Source organism: Eumetopias jubatus, unplaced genomic scaffold, assembly GCF_037043125.1.
Source record: "Eumetopias jubatus isolate StellerSeaLion01/CBP00866 unplaced genomic scaffold, mEumJub1_p1.0 scaffold_12, whole genome shotgun sequence".
NCBI lineage: Eukaryota > Metazoa > Chordata > Mammalia > Carnivora > Otariidae > Eumetopias > Eumetopias jubatus.
The window spans coordinates 5,593,427-5,609,023 of NW_028274818.1; the positions used below are offsets into that span (position 1 = coordinate 5,593,427).

A 15,597-nucleotide genomic window follows, 5' to 3' on the forward strand; every position below is an offset into this window, starting at 1 on the left:
AGCCCAAATCAAGAGTCAGACGTCTAACTGACTTAGCACCCCGGCACCCCCTTACCTTCATCTTCTATCCCAGCTCTCTGCCTGCCATGTGCTACAATTGTCCTGCATTCATTTTATAAGCTTCATGTTTTCAAGAACTCGCACCTCCACTCCATCTCACCCTGGCCACTCTTTGGACTTAGTCATCACCCAGAACTGCTACATCTCCTTAAGCTTCGATTCTAATGTGCTGTTGTTGTTGTTGTTTTTTTTACCACAGTATCCTGTCTTTATATGTTCTGAATAAATTCTGGGGCTTCTAATGGCCCAGTCATGACACGCAATGCAATAGAAGAAACCCAGTCTAGTACTCAAAACTGCTTCAGAATGATTTAAATCTCTGGTTTCTCAAGGAAACATCGGAGGAGAGCATGGAGCGGGAGCACATTTAATGCATGGCCCAATGTCTTTAAAACCCTCTCCCCCATTCAACATTGTCCCCTGAGATGGTAGCTTCTCCCCAAAACTCTCCCTTCCAACCTTACTTGGCTCCTTACAATATTATCCTCCAGCTTCAAGTCTGTTCACTTTAGGGTCTCCTTGGTTTTGCATAACAGAGAAGAACCCTGGAGCTGACTTAGCAAGCAGAAATTCTTTCCTCCTCCTTTGTCATCCCACTCTCCTTAGGGGCCCTGCTGTCTTACAGCCTATTTCTAGAAGGGGAGGCAGATACCTCCTCCAAGAATCCTTCTCTGACCCCATATTCTGTGCTAGGCGCCCCTCATCTCTCATGACATCTGTCACACTGGTCTGGCATTTTGGTCTCAGCCACCAGACTGTGAACTCTGAGAACAGGGACCACGTCTTCCCTTTTATCGTCCCCTGAATGTAACCGAGAGACCTTTTAGCATAAATTCGACAAAATAGCCCATCTTAGATCTGACCTAGACAGTTCCTTGGTAGAATTATTTTCTGATGCTAATGCAGGAGTGGGAAGGGGGACTGGCAAAGGAAGAGATCTGAGGGGAAGACAGTCAGCATGTAGTGACACTTACTAGAAGCCAGACACGGGGCCAAGCATTTACGCCATTATATTCTTAAGTTCCGACAACCTCACCATAAGGCAGGTGGTAGTAATACCCATTTTACAGATAAAGAAACCATGGCTCCCAGAGATCAAGTAACTTAAGATCACATCATTACGTGTAAGTAGCAAAGCTTAGATTGAGTCTGCCTCCAAAAATCTGTGTCCTTTCCCGAAGCTGTGAGAGCATGGTTTGATTCCAGTGTATAACCCAATGGCTTTATCTATTGAACAAACAAATGCGGTAAACAGTCAATTCTCTTTGGGAAACTAGGTCAATTAATATATTTTCCTCTGACCCATTTTCGGGCCCAAATTCTCATATTTTCAGCTTCTCAATGCTTATTACCTTATCAAGAGAATGTGCTGGTGTATCTTGGTGAAGTTGGACAGGTGTATGTCCAAGTGCGTCACTGTGTACTTGTCTATTACTGGGTTGGTTAAGTCCTCTTGCTGGTTTCCCAAAGACTGTGAGGGATGCCTTAAATGAACTCCATCCCCTCCCTTTCCTTCCTAAGGCTACTCAGTACTCTGGACCTGTCCCTATATAAGGTCCTTTCTGGGGAAATTGTTCAGTATTGTTGCTCTCAGCCCCCAGTCCCCCCCCCCCCAACCCTGTTCCCCTCAGCCTTTCTCTGAACATTTTTAGAACTGGTGGTTTCCCTTAGCTGTCAGCTGCTTAAGTCTTATTGCCAATGATTTTGGCTTCCCTTCTAGCAACAGTCAATGGGGAAAATATTCAATTGGTTCAGAAGCATTCTCTTAGCCAATAAAATATTAATACATCGAATTCCACTTTCTTCCCCCTTCTTCCCCCACAAGCCCTGACCAATGAGATGCTGGCATTTGTCACTTACTGTCAACCTGGTATTTCAGAAGACACAATACTGTGATACTACGTAGAGATTAAAGAAGTGGGGCTAGGGATGGAGTAGAGGTGTGCACGAGTAGCTCATCCCGAAACCTGGCTTTCCCACCCCCACCACAAAAATAGAGTTTGGACAAATGCCTAGATTTCCTCTGCTCTAACCACAGACACAGAGAATCTGAGGGGCAGAAAGAGCTTAAAGAAATCGGCTCAGCTCAGAGTTATTGTTCAACTTCCCCCACCCCAAACACACACACACGCACGCGCGCGCACACACCACTTACCATCCCATAAAATGGTTGTCCAAACTCTGCTTGAACTTCCCCAGGGACAGGGCACTCACCGCCCCTGGCACTCCCTGACTGGTCTTTCTTCAGCTCATCATTGTTCCCTCCTTTCCCCTCTAAGACCAGATACTTGAACTGTCTCAATGCCTGCTTCCTTCCTGTTATTCCTGGTTTCTCCTGATTACATGCCTACACCCCAGCACAGGGCCATGAAGGCAATGAGTAGGCAGACTGGGGAGAGAGCTCATCGTAGCTCTTGCAGGGAGGTATGAATTCCCCTCATCCCTAGCAAGAACTTGTTGGACGCTTGGGTTCAGGATATTAGGCAGAGTCTACAGCCCGGCTATGGGAAGGGTGGGATGGGGGAGGGCATTCCAGAAAGGGGTCGGGCCTCGCCTGGGAGGGAGGGCTGTGATGCCCGTCACTTCCCTTTGGGGAGCTAGCTCTCTCTGTCCTCCTCTCTCACAGTATGCCTCCGCACACCCACCCAATCACCGACGTGGCCACTAAGCTCAATCCCTTTCTGGGAAAAACTTCTTTATGCCAATCAGAACCCTACTCAGTGAGTGAAGAGCCTCTGGTTAAAATAATACACACGAAAGTGGTTTACGAGGTGGGAATTACCACGAGTGTGACGGGAAGGTGAGGAGGCCATCAGGATGACCTGTTCCTCAGCGCAGCTGCGACTCACCCTCCTTAACCCTTGTGGCCATCAAGCCTGGGCTCGGGCTCGGCCGCACCATGCAGTTCTTTGTGCCATCCCCTTGTTTCTCTTCGTGGGGGCGCAGCACGCCCCGTCCCGTGACGCAGCCAGCTCCTCCAGTCGCACATTGATTGTCTGTACCTTGCGTGTACTTAGTGCGGAGCTTGGTTTGTTGCGCCATGAGCTCACGGTACTAAGATCTGTAAACATGCTGTTGGTGCTCCAGCTTTGCTAACTAGAGGAGACAGTTGAAGACCTTGTCTCAGACTCCCGGTTACATCTCCTCCAGGCTGGCTGGTAGGAGCGCAGGAGGGAAAGCCCCGGGCCAAGCGGCGGGGGGTCAGGCACGCAGGAGGGAGAGAAGGGACCAGCCCTGTTCTTGTCGCTGCCCAGCCGGGCGGCGGAAAGTATAAGGCGCTGTGTGAGGCACCGCCTGGGACAGACCTCGGTGAGCAGAGCGCACACAACCACCACAACCTCCACGGCCGGCCTCAAGCCCCAGCCCCAGCTCCATACCCCAAGAATCTTTGGAGGTGAGTGAAGTGGCTCTAGCTCCCCCATCCTCCCCTCTTCCACCCCCACCCCAGGGGCTTCTTTACCCACGGATCCTCCCTCACCTCCATATTCAGTCCCTTCCCCAGTCCCCAGCAGTCCCATGACTGCCTGTCGTTCTCGCGGGACCCACCTGCCGCCCTTTCCCAACCCCGCATCCTTCACGACACACGCAGGATTGCCAAGCGACGGTCACCTGCTCAGAAGGAAAAGCAGAGCTGTGTCTCGTGCCCTGCTGCCTGTCAAGTGTGCTACCTCCAGCTAATGCCTGGCTGCCCGTCACCCGAGACCAGCCTCCGCGCCATTCTTCTCGCCCCCTGGACGGCCCCCCACCCACCCAGGTTCTGCTCCTCTTCATTAGATCCCGGTCTAACCTCACATCGGCAGAGAAGTCTGCTGGGTCCACACTGGTTGATTCTGGGGGCCCCCATCCCAATCACTCAGTAGTCATAGGATAACCTCTCACATGGTTCAGTCTTTACTATTTTGAAAATATTGTATCATTTGTTCCCAGAACAAGCTGGTGGGGACAGGTATCATTGGCCCCCTTACACACATGAGCCACCTAAGGCTCAGCATCAGTGACTTAGCCAACACCACAGCTAATAAGACACTGAACCCCCGCTCAGACTCAGACCCATGGGCTCCCCTCTCCAGCGCTCTCCCCACTGAGGACGACGCCCCAGGGCCCCCCTAGAGCTCTCATTACTAAGGGCCTGTTGGCGTGGACATAGCCGTTCCTGTTCTCTTTGCGCCTTCTTGTTCTGATCAGTTGTGCTTGGAGCCGAGTATTTATGACATCTCCGTTGACTGGAGGTCTCCGGCGATCAGGGACGCAATTGTCCTTTCTCTGATCGTCCCTCAGAATCCAGGACAGCGTTGTGCCAACCAGAGGAACTGGGCTTGGGGGCAAGGGCAGGCACCGCTAGCGAGAGCTTTCCACCTTCAGGGGCGCTGCAAACCCCAGGGGCAGCGGAGAGGACAGCAAGGCGGGCCTAGTGCTAACGTGCTGGGCGCTGACCCAGGGCCAGGCGTTATGTGGTTCTTTATTTACATTATTTAGGCCTCACAACATTTCCAAGGGAGGTATTGTTATTGGCAAACGAGGAAACTCATGTTCAGAGATGTGGAGCCAGGGTGCAACCCACATCTGTCTGAGTCCAAAAGGAGTGCCCATAAATAGCAGAAGTCAATATATATTTTAAAAATATGATAATCCCTTACTCCCTGAAGGCCTATCCTACCCTTGACTCTTCCTTTCCCAGAAAATAGAATTCAGGGAGAGGAAAGCGAGGGCGGGATGTACCTCAAATATGAACACGTGCACGCGCACGCACACGCATACACGCATACACGCACGCATACGCGCATGCGCACGCACACACGCGCACACACACACACGCGCACACACACACACACACACCAGTTATGCCTATCACCACCACCCTGGACTTCCTAGCCAGGGTGAGGGTTATGAGGGATGGAAGTCAGTTTCCCCAGGACCCTAGCCCTCATCCCCTTCCCTGCTGCTAAATAAAAGTGAATAAATACTAAATAAATACAACTGCTCCTCCCCCACTGGCTTCCCCCTCCCTCCCGTGACCAGCAGGGCAGAGGGGGCAGTGTAGATGGGGACGGTCTCCCAACCCCTTCCTTCCACCACCCGTCCCTGCCGTCCAGGGCAGGAAACCAGGGCAGGGCCAGCCTGCACATCAGGGCGGGGAGGACGGCACGCCACATCCTCTCAGCCCCTCCCCACTGTGTCCGTGTGTCCACGTGTCCGCATGAGGCAGCCGCAGAAGCCCCTCTTTCTGCCAACTCAGTCCGAGGCCCCGGTGCCCAGAAAGGGCAGCGGGGATGATGAGGTTATTTCCTGCCCGCCCAGGGGCGCCGCCGGAGGATCTCCAGAATCTGTGCCTTGCGGTGCAGCCAGTCCTGGGGAGGGGGACGCGGCGTGGACGGGGCTGGCTGGGGCACGAAGAAGCTGTATCGCAGGCGAGCGTTCTGGGGGTTGCCGGCTACGAGGACCTGCAGCGTTAAGGGCTGGGCCAGTGGCCCGTGGCCTGACAGTGTCTCAGAGGCTGCAGTGGCCCCGCTGTAGCGGAGACTGACAGCCCCAGGCAGCACCACGTCCATGGGCGAGGGCATCAGTGTGTATTCACCGTTGAGGGCGTGGGAGCCATCTGGAAGCTTCAGGGCCAGGTAGAGGCTCCGGACACCAGGGGCCCCCTGCTGCCGGACCAGGATATGCGTGGCCCCCGCGGGGATAGTGACCACGTTGTTGTATCCATACCTGAGAGGAAGGAGAAGATGGGGAGCTCAGCATCCTCCTGAATGCCCTCAGCCTTTCTGAGCTGTGTTTGTATGACTGTACGTGTGAGTTTGTGTGTGCAGAGTTGCCTCCCCAAACCTATGTGAGGTGTCCAGCCTAGATCTGAGCTACATGCCAACGCACCCTCCTCCCTCTCCCCTCTCGACCCCTTACTGGGGTGCCCTTCTGAGCCCACCTCTTTGGTTGGTGCCGGTCCAGTTCCCACTCTCCCTCCAGGAGCAAGTCCTCCCCTGCCCCGGAAGCCCTCCCTGATGCCCACCAGGGCCCTCACAGCAGCCCCAGGCTGAAACCTGTTGAACAGGTGGCACACTGTGCTGGAACTCGTTACTCATCTGTCTCCCCGACTAGACTGTAAGCTCTTTGAGAGGAGAGACAGTGTCAAGTTCACCTCTATACCCCCAGGGCCGGGGAGGAGGAAATCAATAGAGAATGAACCTGAATTTTCTGAAGGAGCCAGACTGTTTACTGCAGCTAGAGCCATCCCCACCGCACACCATGCACTTGTCAAACTTCTTTTTGGAGCCAATGACACGGTCACAGCCGGCATGAATGCAGCGGCCCTGAACACAGACCGAGGAGCTGTCCGGGGAACAGGGAGTCCCATCTACCACCTGCCAAGAGAAGGAGCGATGCAAGGGTTCTTCCTAAGTCAGGAGGGGTCGGTGAGCCAGACCAGACCCATATCCCACCAGGGAGGGGACGTCATAAAGGCTGGGTGGGAGGGGATGAAGATCAGGTGTGGAGTGAGCCCCAGCCGTGTGAAGGGGTAATAATCCTAACAACAATAGTAATTGGAAAAGCCACCGTTCTCAGAACACTCACTCTGAATCAGGCACTGTGCTAAGTGCTTTATGAACTAGAATATAAATCTCACAACCACTCTCTGAGGTTTCTAGAGATGGAAAACTGTGGTTCAGAAAGATGAAGAGACTCTCCCCAAGATTAGACAGCTGGCAAGCAGAGGAGCCAAGATGGAAACGGCAGGTCTGAGTCTCCACACCAGCCCCGAACCTTGATGGTAGCGACCCAGACGGACGCTAGAGGGCGGCCGACGTGTAAGAATGCTCCCCAGGGGAGGGCCAAAAATTCTGCGAGGGCTTGTTCTTCCTTCTGCCTTCGACACCCCACCCTATCCCAGAGAGGGAGCGCAGGGACGCCACTGTCTCCAAGAGGCCTGTCCAGTGAGGCGCCGGCCTCCCGTGAGCCCAACGAGGCCACCCCTGTAAGTGATTAGAGGAGCCCATAGAAAGGGGTCAAAGACTTGTCCAAAAGGCCACGTCCGTTCTCACGCAATAGAGAGATGGGAACCGGGAGATGGGAAGAGAAAGATAAAGAACCCAAGGCAAATGGGAAGGGCTGGAGCTGCCTGACTGGCAACTAATCCAGACCCTGGGGCTTGTTTTCCAAATACCCGCGGCCAGAGAAGTATGAGTGGACCCTGGGCGGGCCTGGCACGGCTGCGGGAGGGCCAGCAAGGGTGCTACTTTGGAGGATCTTTGCCGTCAGAGAGCAGGGGGCTTCGGGAGAGAGAGGGAGCACAGACGGTGCTGGGGGGGGGGGGTGCATCTGGCCCTCACCCGTGGCTCCAGCACATAGTAGTAGCCCAGGGCCCGGGCCTGGCAGGTGAGCTTGCACTGGTCCCGGGGGGCCACACCCGCGTAGCGAGGGACCCAGTCCATGGGCCCTGGGAAGCTCTTGAAGAGGTCGGTGCGGTGGTTGTAAGCAGCACATTGCTCCTCACGGAAGGTCAATGCTGTAGGGGGAAAGGGCCAGTCAGAGTCCTCTTTCCTCCCAACATCCCATGTGAGCCCCTCCACCTAAGCCCCTCAGAGCTCTAGACAGCCAGATTGCCAGAGAAGGTTCCCAAAGGGTGAAGTTACTCCCCTCAACAGCAGGGACAGTTCCCCTCCCCGGCCCCTCCCCGGCGGCCCCACTCCAGGGACGAGACGGTTCCTGCTCTACCACCCCCTCCTAATGGCTTCTGTCCCTCCCACTCCTCACCTGAGCCACTTGGGCAGTCCTGGGTGTTGCAGGAACGGAAGCGGGTGCGGCGGCCCTCACAGTACTTGCCACCGTTCCGGGGGACCGGCCGCGTGCAGTCCCGGGAAGAGAACTGGACGCCGCCCCCGCAGCTCCGGGAGCAGTCGCCCCATGACCCCCAGGGGCCCCAGCCTCCAGCCTGTGGGATCTGCAGAAACACAGAACGGAAGGGTGGCATCTAGACACTCTCTGCTGGGCCCAGGGCCAGCCCCTCTCCTCCAGGCCCTCCGCTCCACCCCTGCCCCGGGATCTCACATTGAAGTCCTGAAGCTGGTCCACATGGAGGCAGCGGCCCCCCATGCAGGCCTGCGCCGGCCCGCAGGGGGTACCATCGGCCCAGGGTGAATGCTTGGTCTGGCACATGGCGTGGCCATTGAGGTGGCCAGAGCACCAGAGGGCGGCACAGGGCGGCGGCAGCTGTGGACAGTGGCGCGAGTCGGGCCCGAAGGTCAGCTGACACTGGCGATCGGCGTCATAGTCCTTGCCAGGGAAAGTCATGGGCAGAGGCAGGGGGGCCGCTGGCTGGTCTAACAGACAGTGCCCTGGGGAGGAGGTAGGGATACGAAGTCAGCCACGGGCCGAGGAAGAGTCTAGATTGCTAGCTGAGAGTCTGGACTCCCTGGGGCCTGATGGGATCCTGGAATCCAAATCCTGGGGCTGGAAAAAGCTTTAAGTAGCAGGTACAATTTATTGGGTGCTTATTATGTGATGAGCGTTGGCTAAATGCCTGTCCAGCCTTTCTCATTTAACCATGGCAAACACCTGCGAGGTGGTTACCATTTCATGCTTGCTTTACAGATCAGCCACACGGACGTGAAGAAACTCAGTCACACATCTATCTACACGTGTCTAAAGAACAGAATCAGGGTAAGAACCCGAAGCGCTAAGTCTTCCTACCTGTTCTAACCGGCTACAGACACCTCTTGAGCCTGCTTTGTCTCAGCATCCCTGCCCAGAAGTGGCCACCGTGCCAGGCTTGCACACCTCCGGTGACAGGCAGTCACTCCCTTCACAGCCAGCCCGTCCTCGTGTGAACAGTTCTGACCCTTAAAAGGTCAGATCTCATTCTACTACACCAAAACTTGCCTCCCTTGGCTGTGCTATTTATGCTAGAGGAAGTGGGAACCACACAAAGACAGAAGCATTTCTCACCCCATCCCACACTGCAGAGGAAACTCATCTGAGGCAGTCAGTTTGGCCCATGCAGAATGCAGCAGAAGAGAGAGTACAGTGCGGGGCGGGGGCAGGAACGGAGCGCCGCACAGGGAGAGGGGGATGCCATCTGCTTACCATAGCCATTGTCCAGGAAGTCAGTGATGAAGCGAGCACTGCAGGGGGACCAGGGCTCCTCGGGGTCCACGTGAGCCATCACAGGAGCCATGACGTGGCGGGAGGTGCTCCCAGGCCCATTCAGACCAACACATGGCTTTGAGTTGTCATGGAGCATGTTGAAGACGTGACCTGTGAGAGCGGAGGCCTTGTTAGGGTCCCAGGGTCCCATCTCTGTGCCCTCAGGGGGCTTCAAGCCCATAATAATCTGGTTGCAGCTGTGGATGGTCAGATCCATTCCCTATCCCACACTGTCCCCAATTTCCTTCTGGTGCGCTAGGGCTCCTCAATATGGAGCCCCCACTGCTCTGTCTCCCCTTCCCCCCAAACACACTCAGGGCACCTCCCGACCCTCTTTTCCTTGTAGCGAACATTCCTAACCCTGATCCCACCCATTCCATCACTGACTCTTACGAATAACATCTCTTTCTTTTTTTTTTTTTAAGATTTTATTTATTTATTTGAGAGAGAGAATGAGAGATAGAGCGCACGAGACGGAAGAGGGTCAGAGGGAGAAGCAGACTCCTCCCCGCTGAGCAGGGAGCCCGATGTGGGACTCGATCCCGGGACTCCAGGATCATGACCTGAGCCGAAGGCAGTCGCTTAACCAACTGAGCCACCCAGGCGCCCCTAACATCTCTTTCGATAATGTGCCCTCCCCAAACACACACACACATGCACACACACAGAGTTCACAGTAAGTTTCCACACACTATCTCATTTAATGGAAAAATCTGAACGTCTACGCCCACAGCAGAGAAAGATAATGGCCCTGGACCTAGGCCTGGGGAGGAAGAAGCACCACTTTGTGACCCCCTATCTGCCTTCTAGTGAGCCCACTGTCCCCTTGCCCCAACCCGATAGCTCTCACGCATCCGGTTGTCCCACAGCCCCACGCCCACCTTACCCAGTTCATGAGCAGCAGTGAAAGCCGACTGGAGCCCATCATCCTCCACAATAGCACAGCTCCGAGCCGGGTCACACACAGTGCCCACATCAGCCATGCCCAGAGTGTCACAAGTAGAGACCCCACACAGGTCCTGTGAAGAGGGATCACAGAAGATGCATGAGGAGCCAAGACTCCAGAGTCCACTGGGATGAGATCTAGCCTCGTGGGGACCTGGGCCTTGAGGAGCCATCTGAACACCCAGATGGCGTTGGCAGCGTGGCTGGGGCCGGATGCCCCGTGGAACACCTCCAGGGGCACCATTTCCAGCACAGCGTACCCGTGGGGCTTCTTGGAGCTCCGTGGCGCGGGGCCCACGGGGCTGATCGGGGCCTCACCTGCCGGGTGAACAGAATGGCCGTGTCAAAGTGGTCTGGGTCCGAGTCCTCAGGGGTGTTGAGTCCTCGCTGCCAGGTGCAGAAGCTGCGCAGGGTCTGGGCGGCACTGGGCCCCACTTGGGGCCCTTCCTCGCCCGGCCCGAGAATCACGAGCCGAGTCACCACCAAGCTGACGGGGTTGCGGATGCTCGGGTGCTTGAAGGCCTTGGCTGCGGCGGCCATAACGGTCAGCAGGTAGCGCTTCAGCCCTGCCCCGTGAAATGCTGCCATCTTGTCATCTGCCACGACCAGAGTCTCCACAAATCGACTCAGCGAGGCAAAGCGCTGGATTGGAAAAAGGAGGGGAGCATCCTGAGAGAGCCTCCCAGACCCATGGCTCCTTTTCCCCTCCCTTACTTCCTGGGTCTGGAACTCAGCAGAGCCAGCTGGGCCGCACATACACCGCGGGATTCCTGACCGGTCTTGGTTGGGCCCTCCCCCAACCCCAAGTTCCAGGGCTTTTGTGGTAACTAGAGGAAATCAGCTGTTGGTGCTGAGAAGGGGAAGGGAAGGGGATGCCACGTCCCAGGGCTGCTGAGCCCCAGGGGTGAAAAGCAGCTGGGATTGCCTCTGGGAGGGGCTTTGGGGTCCCCCAGGCCAGAGTGCGCTGGGGCCTGCAGGACTGGAGCTGGAGGGCCGGGCTGCAACGTGTCGGCCCTGTGTGGTTGGAGGAACAATTCAGTCAGCGGCTAGGGCCAGGGCCAGATCTCAGCGTGGCGGGTGTGGAGGGAGAGCGGCTGGTCTGGATTAAAGCGAGAGAGGGAGGGAGGGAAGAAGGGGGAGGCTGGGAGTGGGAAGGGGGAAAGGATGGAGCGTCAGGCAGCCTTACAGTCCGTCCACAGTGTGGGAAGGGGACTGACCAGAGGAGGTATGGGATGCCTTTCCTCCCCGTCCACTTTTGCCCTACTTTGCAATTTGCCAGAACTATTTTGAAGGCAGCACCAGAAGCCAGAGGTCAATCCCTTGGGCTTTAAACCTCACTCCTCTAGCCGGCAGTGGGGGTGAAAATCAAATTTGGGGCACAGAAAAGAGTCAAGGCCCAGGGGGCTGTTGGGAAAGCTTTCCGGCAGGAGATGGTGCCAGGAGAGCGCCGTGGCCAAGCAGGGCTGGGGTGGGCAGAGGGGTGCTCATCCCCAACACAGAGTCTCTGACCCATGTCTGAGAACCCTCCTCGGGGTCAGCAGCCTGGCCAGGGGAAGGGCTGGGGCAGGGAGAAACCAGAGCCTTCCCAAGAAAGGAGGCTAGCGGAAAGAGGAGAGGAAGACAGAAGGCAGGGAAGAAGCAGAATGGCCAGCAGGGGAAGTGGGTGGAGAGAGGGTGAATGGGGGTCAGTGGGACAGACATGGCGGGAGGACGCTGCAGGACACAGACTCCGGGGCTGCCTACCTTGGCTCTTCGAGGGCTGGGGCTGGGATTCCCGGGAGGAGCCTTGACGTTGCACATGGGGCCCTGGCCGCTGGCAGGACTCTTCCGGCGGAGGATGTGAGCCCCAGGCCCCCCGGCAGAGTTAAGGGTGCCTCCCTCCAGGGGCTGGATGTGGAGTTCGGTCCCCCGATACTGCAGCACCCCTAACAGGGCTCCCCCGTCCCAGTGCAGAGATGCTACCGACTCTGGATCTCCGTTGACGGTGCCGGTGAGGTAGGTGCCTGGCTCGGCCCCTCCCAGCAGCTCAGGGGCTTGGCCCAGGTACTGCACCGTCAGCCCCTCGACCCGCACGCCGGGGTCCTGCTCCAGCTCTAGCAGCAGCGTCTCCCCAAAGGCTGGCAAGCGGTACAGAAGCCTGGCAGGGGCGCCCAAACCAGGCAGGACGCTGCCATTGAGCTTCTCTGGAAACACGATCTCCTCCTCCCGGGGGAGGGGGCTGGCCGGCCGGGCTGAGGGCAGGAGGGAGACCAGCGGCAGCAGCAGCAGCGGCAGCAGCTGCCCCACCAGCCGGGAGATGGGCACGGCGGGGAGCAGCAGGCGGGGTTGGACTCCCCCCGGCCAGCACCCCGCCAAGCCCCTCCTGGGATGCCGGTCCGTCCGGGACATGGCACGGGCGCTGCAGCTGGGAGTGAGTGAGGCCGTCTGGGCACCGAGTTCTCCCTGCCCTGGCTTTGGAAAGCTCCTCTCTGCAGCCTGGGGGCTCGGACTTGTGCCAGGGTCAGAGGCAGAGTTTTCAGAGGGGCTGGGGACCTTCAGAGGAGATGGAGAAAACTTGGCCCTTAGGCTTGGGAGAGGCGCCTAGTGGCCTGGCCCCTCCAAACTCTCCTCTCACACCCCCTCCTCTCCCAGGTCTTTGTCTTTCCCTGCCCGTGTCTTCTGCAGCTTCTCGGGCCTCTCCTTCTGGGCTCCCTCAGACTGTCTGGCTTTGCCTCTGTGCCTGCCCTGTCTCTGGCTCCTTCCGCTGTGCCTTTGTCTCTGTCTCTCTCCTCCTCTCTCGCCCGTGTCTATGTGTCTGTGGGTCTCCCTGTGGGTTCTTCCCAGCCTCTCTCCGCGCCAGCTCTTTTAAGCATCCCGAGCTCCTGCGATTGGCTGAGCTATAAGCCATTCAGACAGGAGCTCTGTTGGTAGGACTCAGATGGGTGTCTCATTGCTTCCCAAAAATCCTAGTTTTTGTTTTCCTTTAAAAAAAAAAAATGGGACTTGCCCAGGGGAGGGGAATCTCTAGCAGCCGGATGGATCACAGGCACTGGGCCAGCTGATGACATAGCCTTTCCCCAAACCCCACAGTCGGCTCTCAGCTGTCTCTTTCCCTTTTTGGTGGGACAGAGCCCCAGGAGGGGTAGGAAGTCAGGGAAAGGGCCTGGTCAACACGCACAGAAAGGCCACGGTCCTGGGAGATTTCTCGCTCCCATTCTTGAATCTGGCATGGCCTCCCTTTTCTCAGGGTTTCCTCGTGCTGCCCTCTGCCCCTAGAGGCTGGTTTCCAGAGCTGAGGCAACTGAGTGAACTGCCAGGGAAAGACCGTGGGGAACAGGTAAGGAAGCACCAAGAGAGCAGAACAAAGAAAGGAGGTGGCTGGACTTGGCTCAGGATGGGACCAAGTAGTGGGAGAGAGAAGAGACTGCGGAGATATGGGGTATGTAGGTGAGGAGACAGTGATCAGGGAGCTTACTGCCCAAAGGCAGGATGGGTCTGCTTAGAATGGACACATGGAGCAGGCAGCAGAGAAGGCAGGAGGGGTTAATGACGTTTCCTTTATAGAAGGAGGATCCAGGGTGGCACCTCCTCTTCCTTAACTCCTCTCCTTCAGGCTCCCTGTTCCTGAGTTACCACTACCCACTCCCTCCAGAGCCCAGAACAGCCAATCCGCCTCCATTCCTCCCAGGGCTCCCCCTCCCCACTTCCTGACTCCCCATTTCCCTGGCCCAGCTCCCAGTAGCTTCCCCCAGGCTCTTGGCCCTGTTCCTACCCACTCCCAACTGCCCCAAGTCCTCCCCCAGCCTCAAGTCAGCCAGCCCCCAGCACAGAAAGACTTGCTCTCCTAGAAACCCAGATGCACCCAAAGTCAGTCCATCCTAGGGAATCCCCACCTGGCTCCCTCTTTTGGCCCCACCTTGCCCTTGAGAACACAGTCGCTCCTGGAATATCTAGTAATTTTTTATTTCTCATTCCCCACGGGACATGGAGAAGGTGGAGGATGCACTGTGTATAGAGGGAAACTAGAGTACTGAGAAACGGGAACCCAGCGCCTGAGGTGGGGAGAGTGCCTGGGGAGGAGGAGGTAGTGGTGGGAGAAGGCAGCCAAATGATTCCCTTGGTTTGGTTCTGGACAGGAGAGAACTCAGCAAAGAGGTCTTGGGGGTGGACTCTCGAGATAAGGAAGTAAAGGGTACAGAAGTAGGGGCAATCTCTGCCCACTCAATGCTATGGCCACTCCTTTCCCCAGGATATCCCCAGGAAAGAGAATGCAGTCAGCGGTCCCTTTCCTTTCCCAGAGGCACATCACCTGCCCCTACCCCCATTCCTCTACCCACTCTCTGCCTTGTCACCTCCCGTCTCCCAGATCATATCCGCCAGAATGCTTCCTTCCCCCCTCCCTTCCTGCTCAGGTCACGAATACCTGCCCCGGTGCCCACCACTTCCTGACCTGCCCACCACTGCCAGACCTACCTCTTGCCCCACCACATGCCCTGACCCTGGTCCTAACTCTGGAGGGGGTTGGGGCTGCGGCTGCGGGAGTCAGACAAAGGACAGGAGGCCAGAAGGGGCAGGGGCAAGAGGAGCTATCACCAGAGGACTCTTACTGCCCCTTTCCAACCCCCCATCTGAGATGAGGACAAAGGGGGTGACTAAGCAGTGAGAGACAAAGGGCCTTAGAGTCACAGCAGCAGGGTGGGGGGGGTGTTGGCTGCAGGGAGAAGGCACAAAAGATGCAGTGTCCTAGGTAGCCCCCCAGGAGCCCTCACCCCCGTCCCAGCTCAAGTTGCCACCAGGGCTAAGCAGCCCAGACTCTATCCTGACTTCTCCCAGGTTGGATTAGGGCAAATAAACGCAGTCCCCACACCTCCCGGCATCGCCCTGCCCCCTCATCACGGTCACTGTGTTCCAACTACAGAGGGAGAGCAGGCTCAGGGAAAGGGTGCGGCGGGGGGGGGGGGGGGGGGAATGAGGGAGGCAGGGAGGGAGAGCCTCTGCCTGGCTGTGGGGGCTGCCCAGTCCACCCGGGTTCCAGTCAGTTCCCACAGCCAGGGATATGGCCCCACCCTTTGGTACGGTTCCCATTAGGTCAACTCCCAGGCTGGAAGTCTGGCTCTCCCCTCTTTCTTCACAGCTAAGAATTCCCTCTCTGCCACTTTCCTGGTGTCTGCCCCACCCTGCTGCACTGCTGGTGGGCTGTCTCAGGGACCCTGTCTGGGGGGGATCTGGGGACTGCCTCTTTCCGGGCTCAGAGTGGGAGGCATGTGCAAACTCAACGGGTGGCCCAGCTGGAGCTGGGCTTGGAAGCAGAGGGGAGCGAACAGGGACTAGCCTCCAAGGCTGCAAAACCCTTGGTCTCTTCCATACAGAACTGGGATCAGACTCCTGGTGGCACTGGGACTAAGGCAGGGTCAGAAAGACATGAGGGGAAGAGGACTTGACCCAGGATGGAAGTAGGGGATGAAACATCGCTAAGGG

General features: G+C 57.0%; 1 protein-coding gene across 1 annotated transcript; it reads right to left on the reverse strand.

The window, feature by feature from the left end:
* Positions 1 to 5,078: 5,078 nt before the first annotated feature.
* On the reverse strand, positions 5,079 to 12,528 carry ADAMTS4 (ADAM metallopeptidase with thrombospondin type 1 motif 4). The gene is made up of 9 exons (XM_028090895.2): positions 11,884 to 12,528; positions 10,459 to 10,782; positions 10,082 to 10,214; positions 9,136 to 9,306; positions 8,101 to 8,387; positions 7,807 to 7,993; positions 7,383 to 7,558; positions 6,241 to 6,416; positions 5,079 to 5,766 (listed from the first exon to the last, which is right to left on the reverse strand). The coding sequence occupies exons 1-9, from the start codon at positions 12,526 to 12,528 to the stop codon at positions 5,340 to 5,342; spliced, it is 2,526 nt and encodes an 841-aa protein (XP_027946696.1). The 3' UTR covers positions 5,079 to 5,339.
* Positions 12,529 to 15,597: the final 3,069 nt, after the last annotated feature.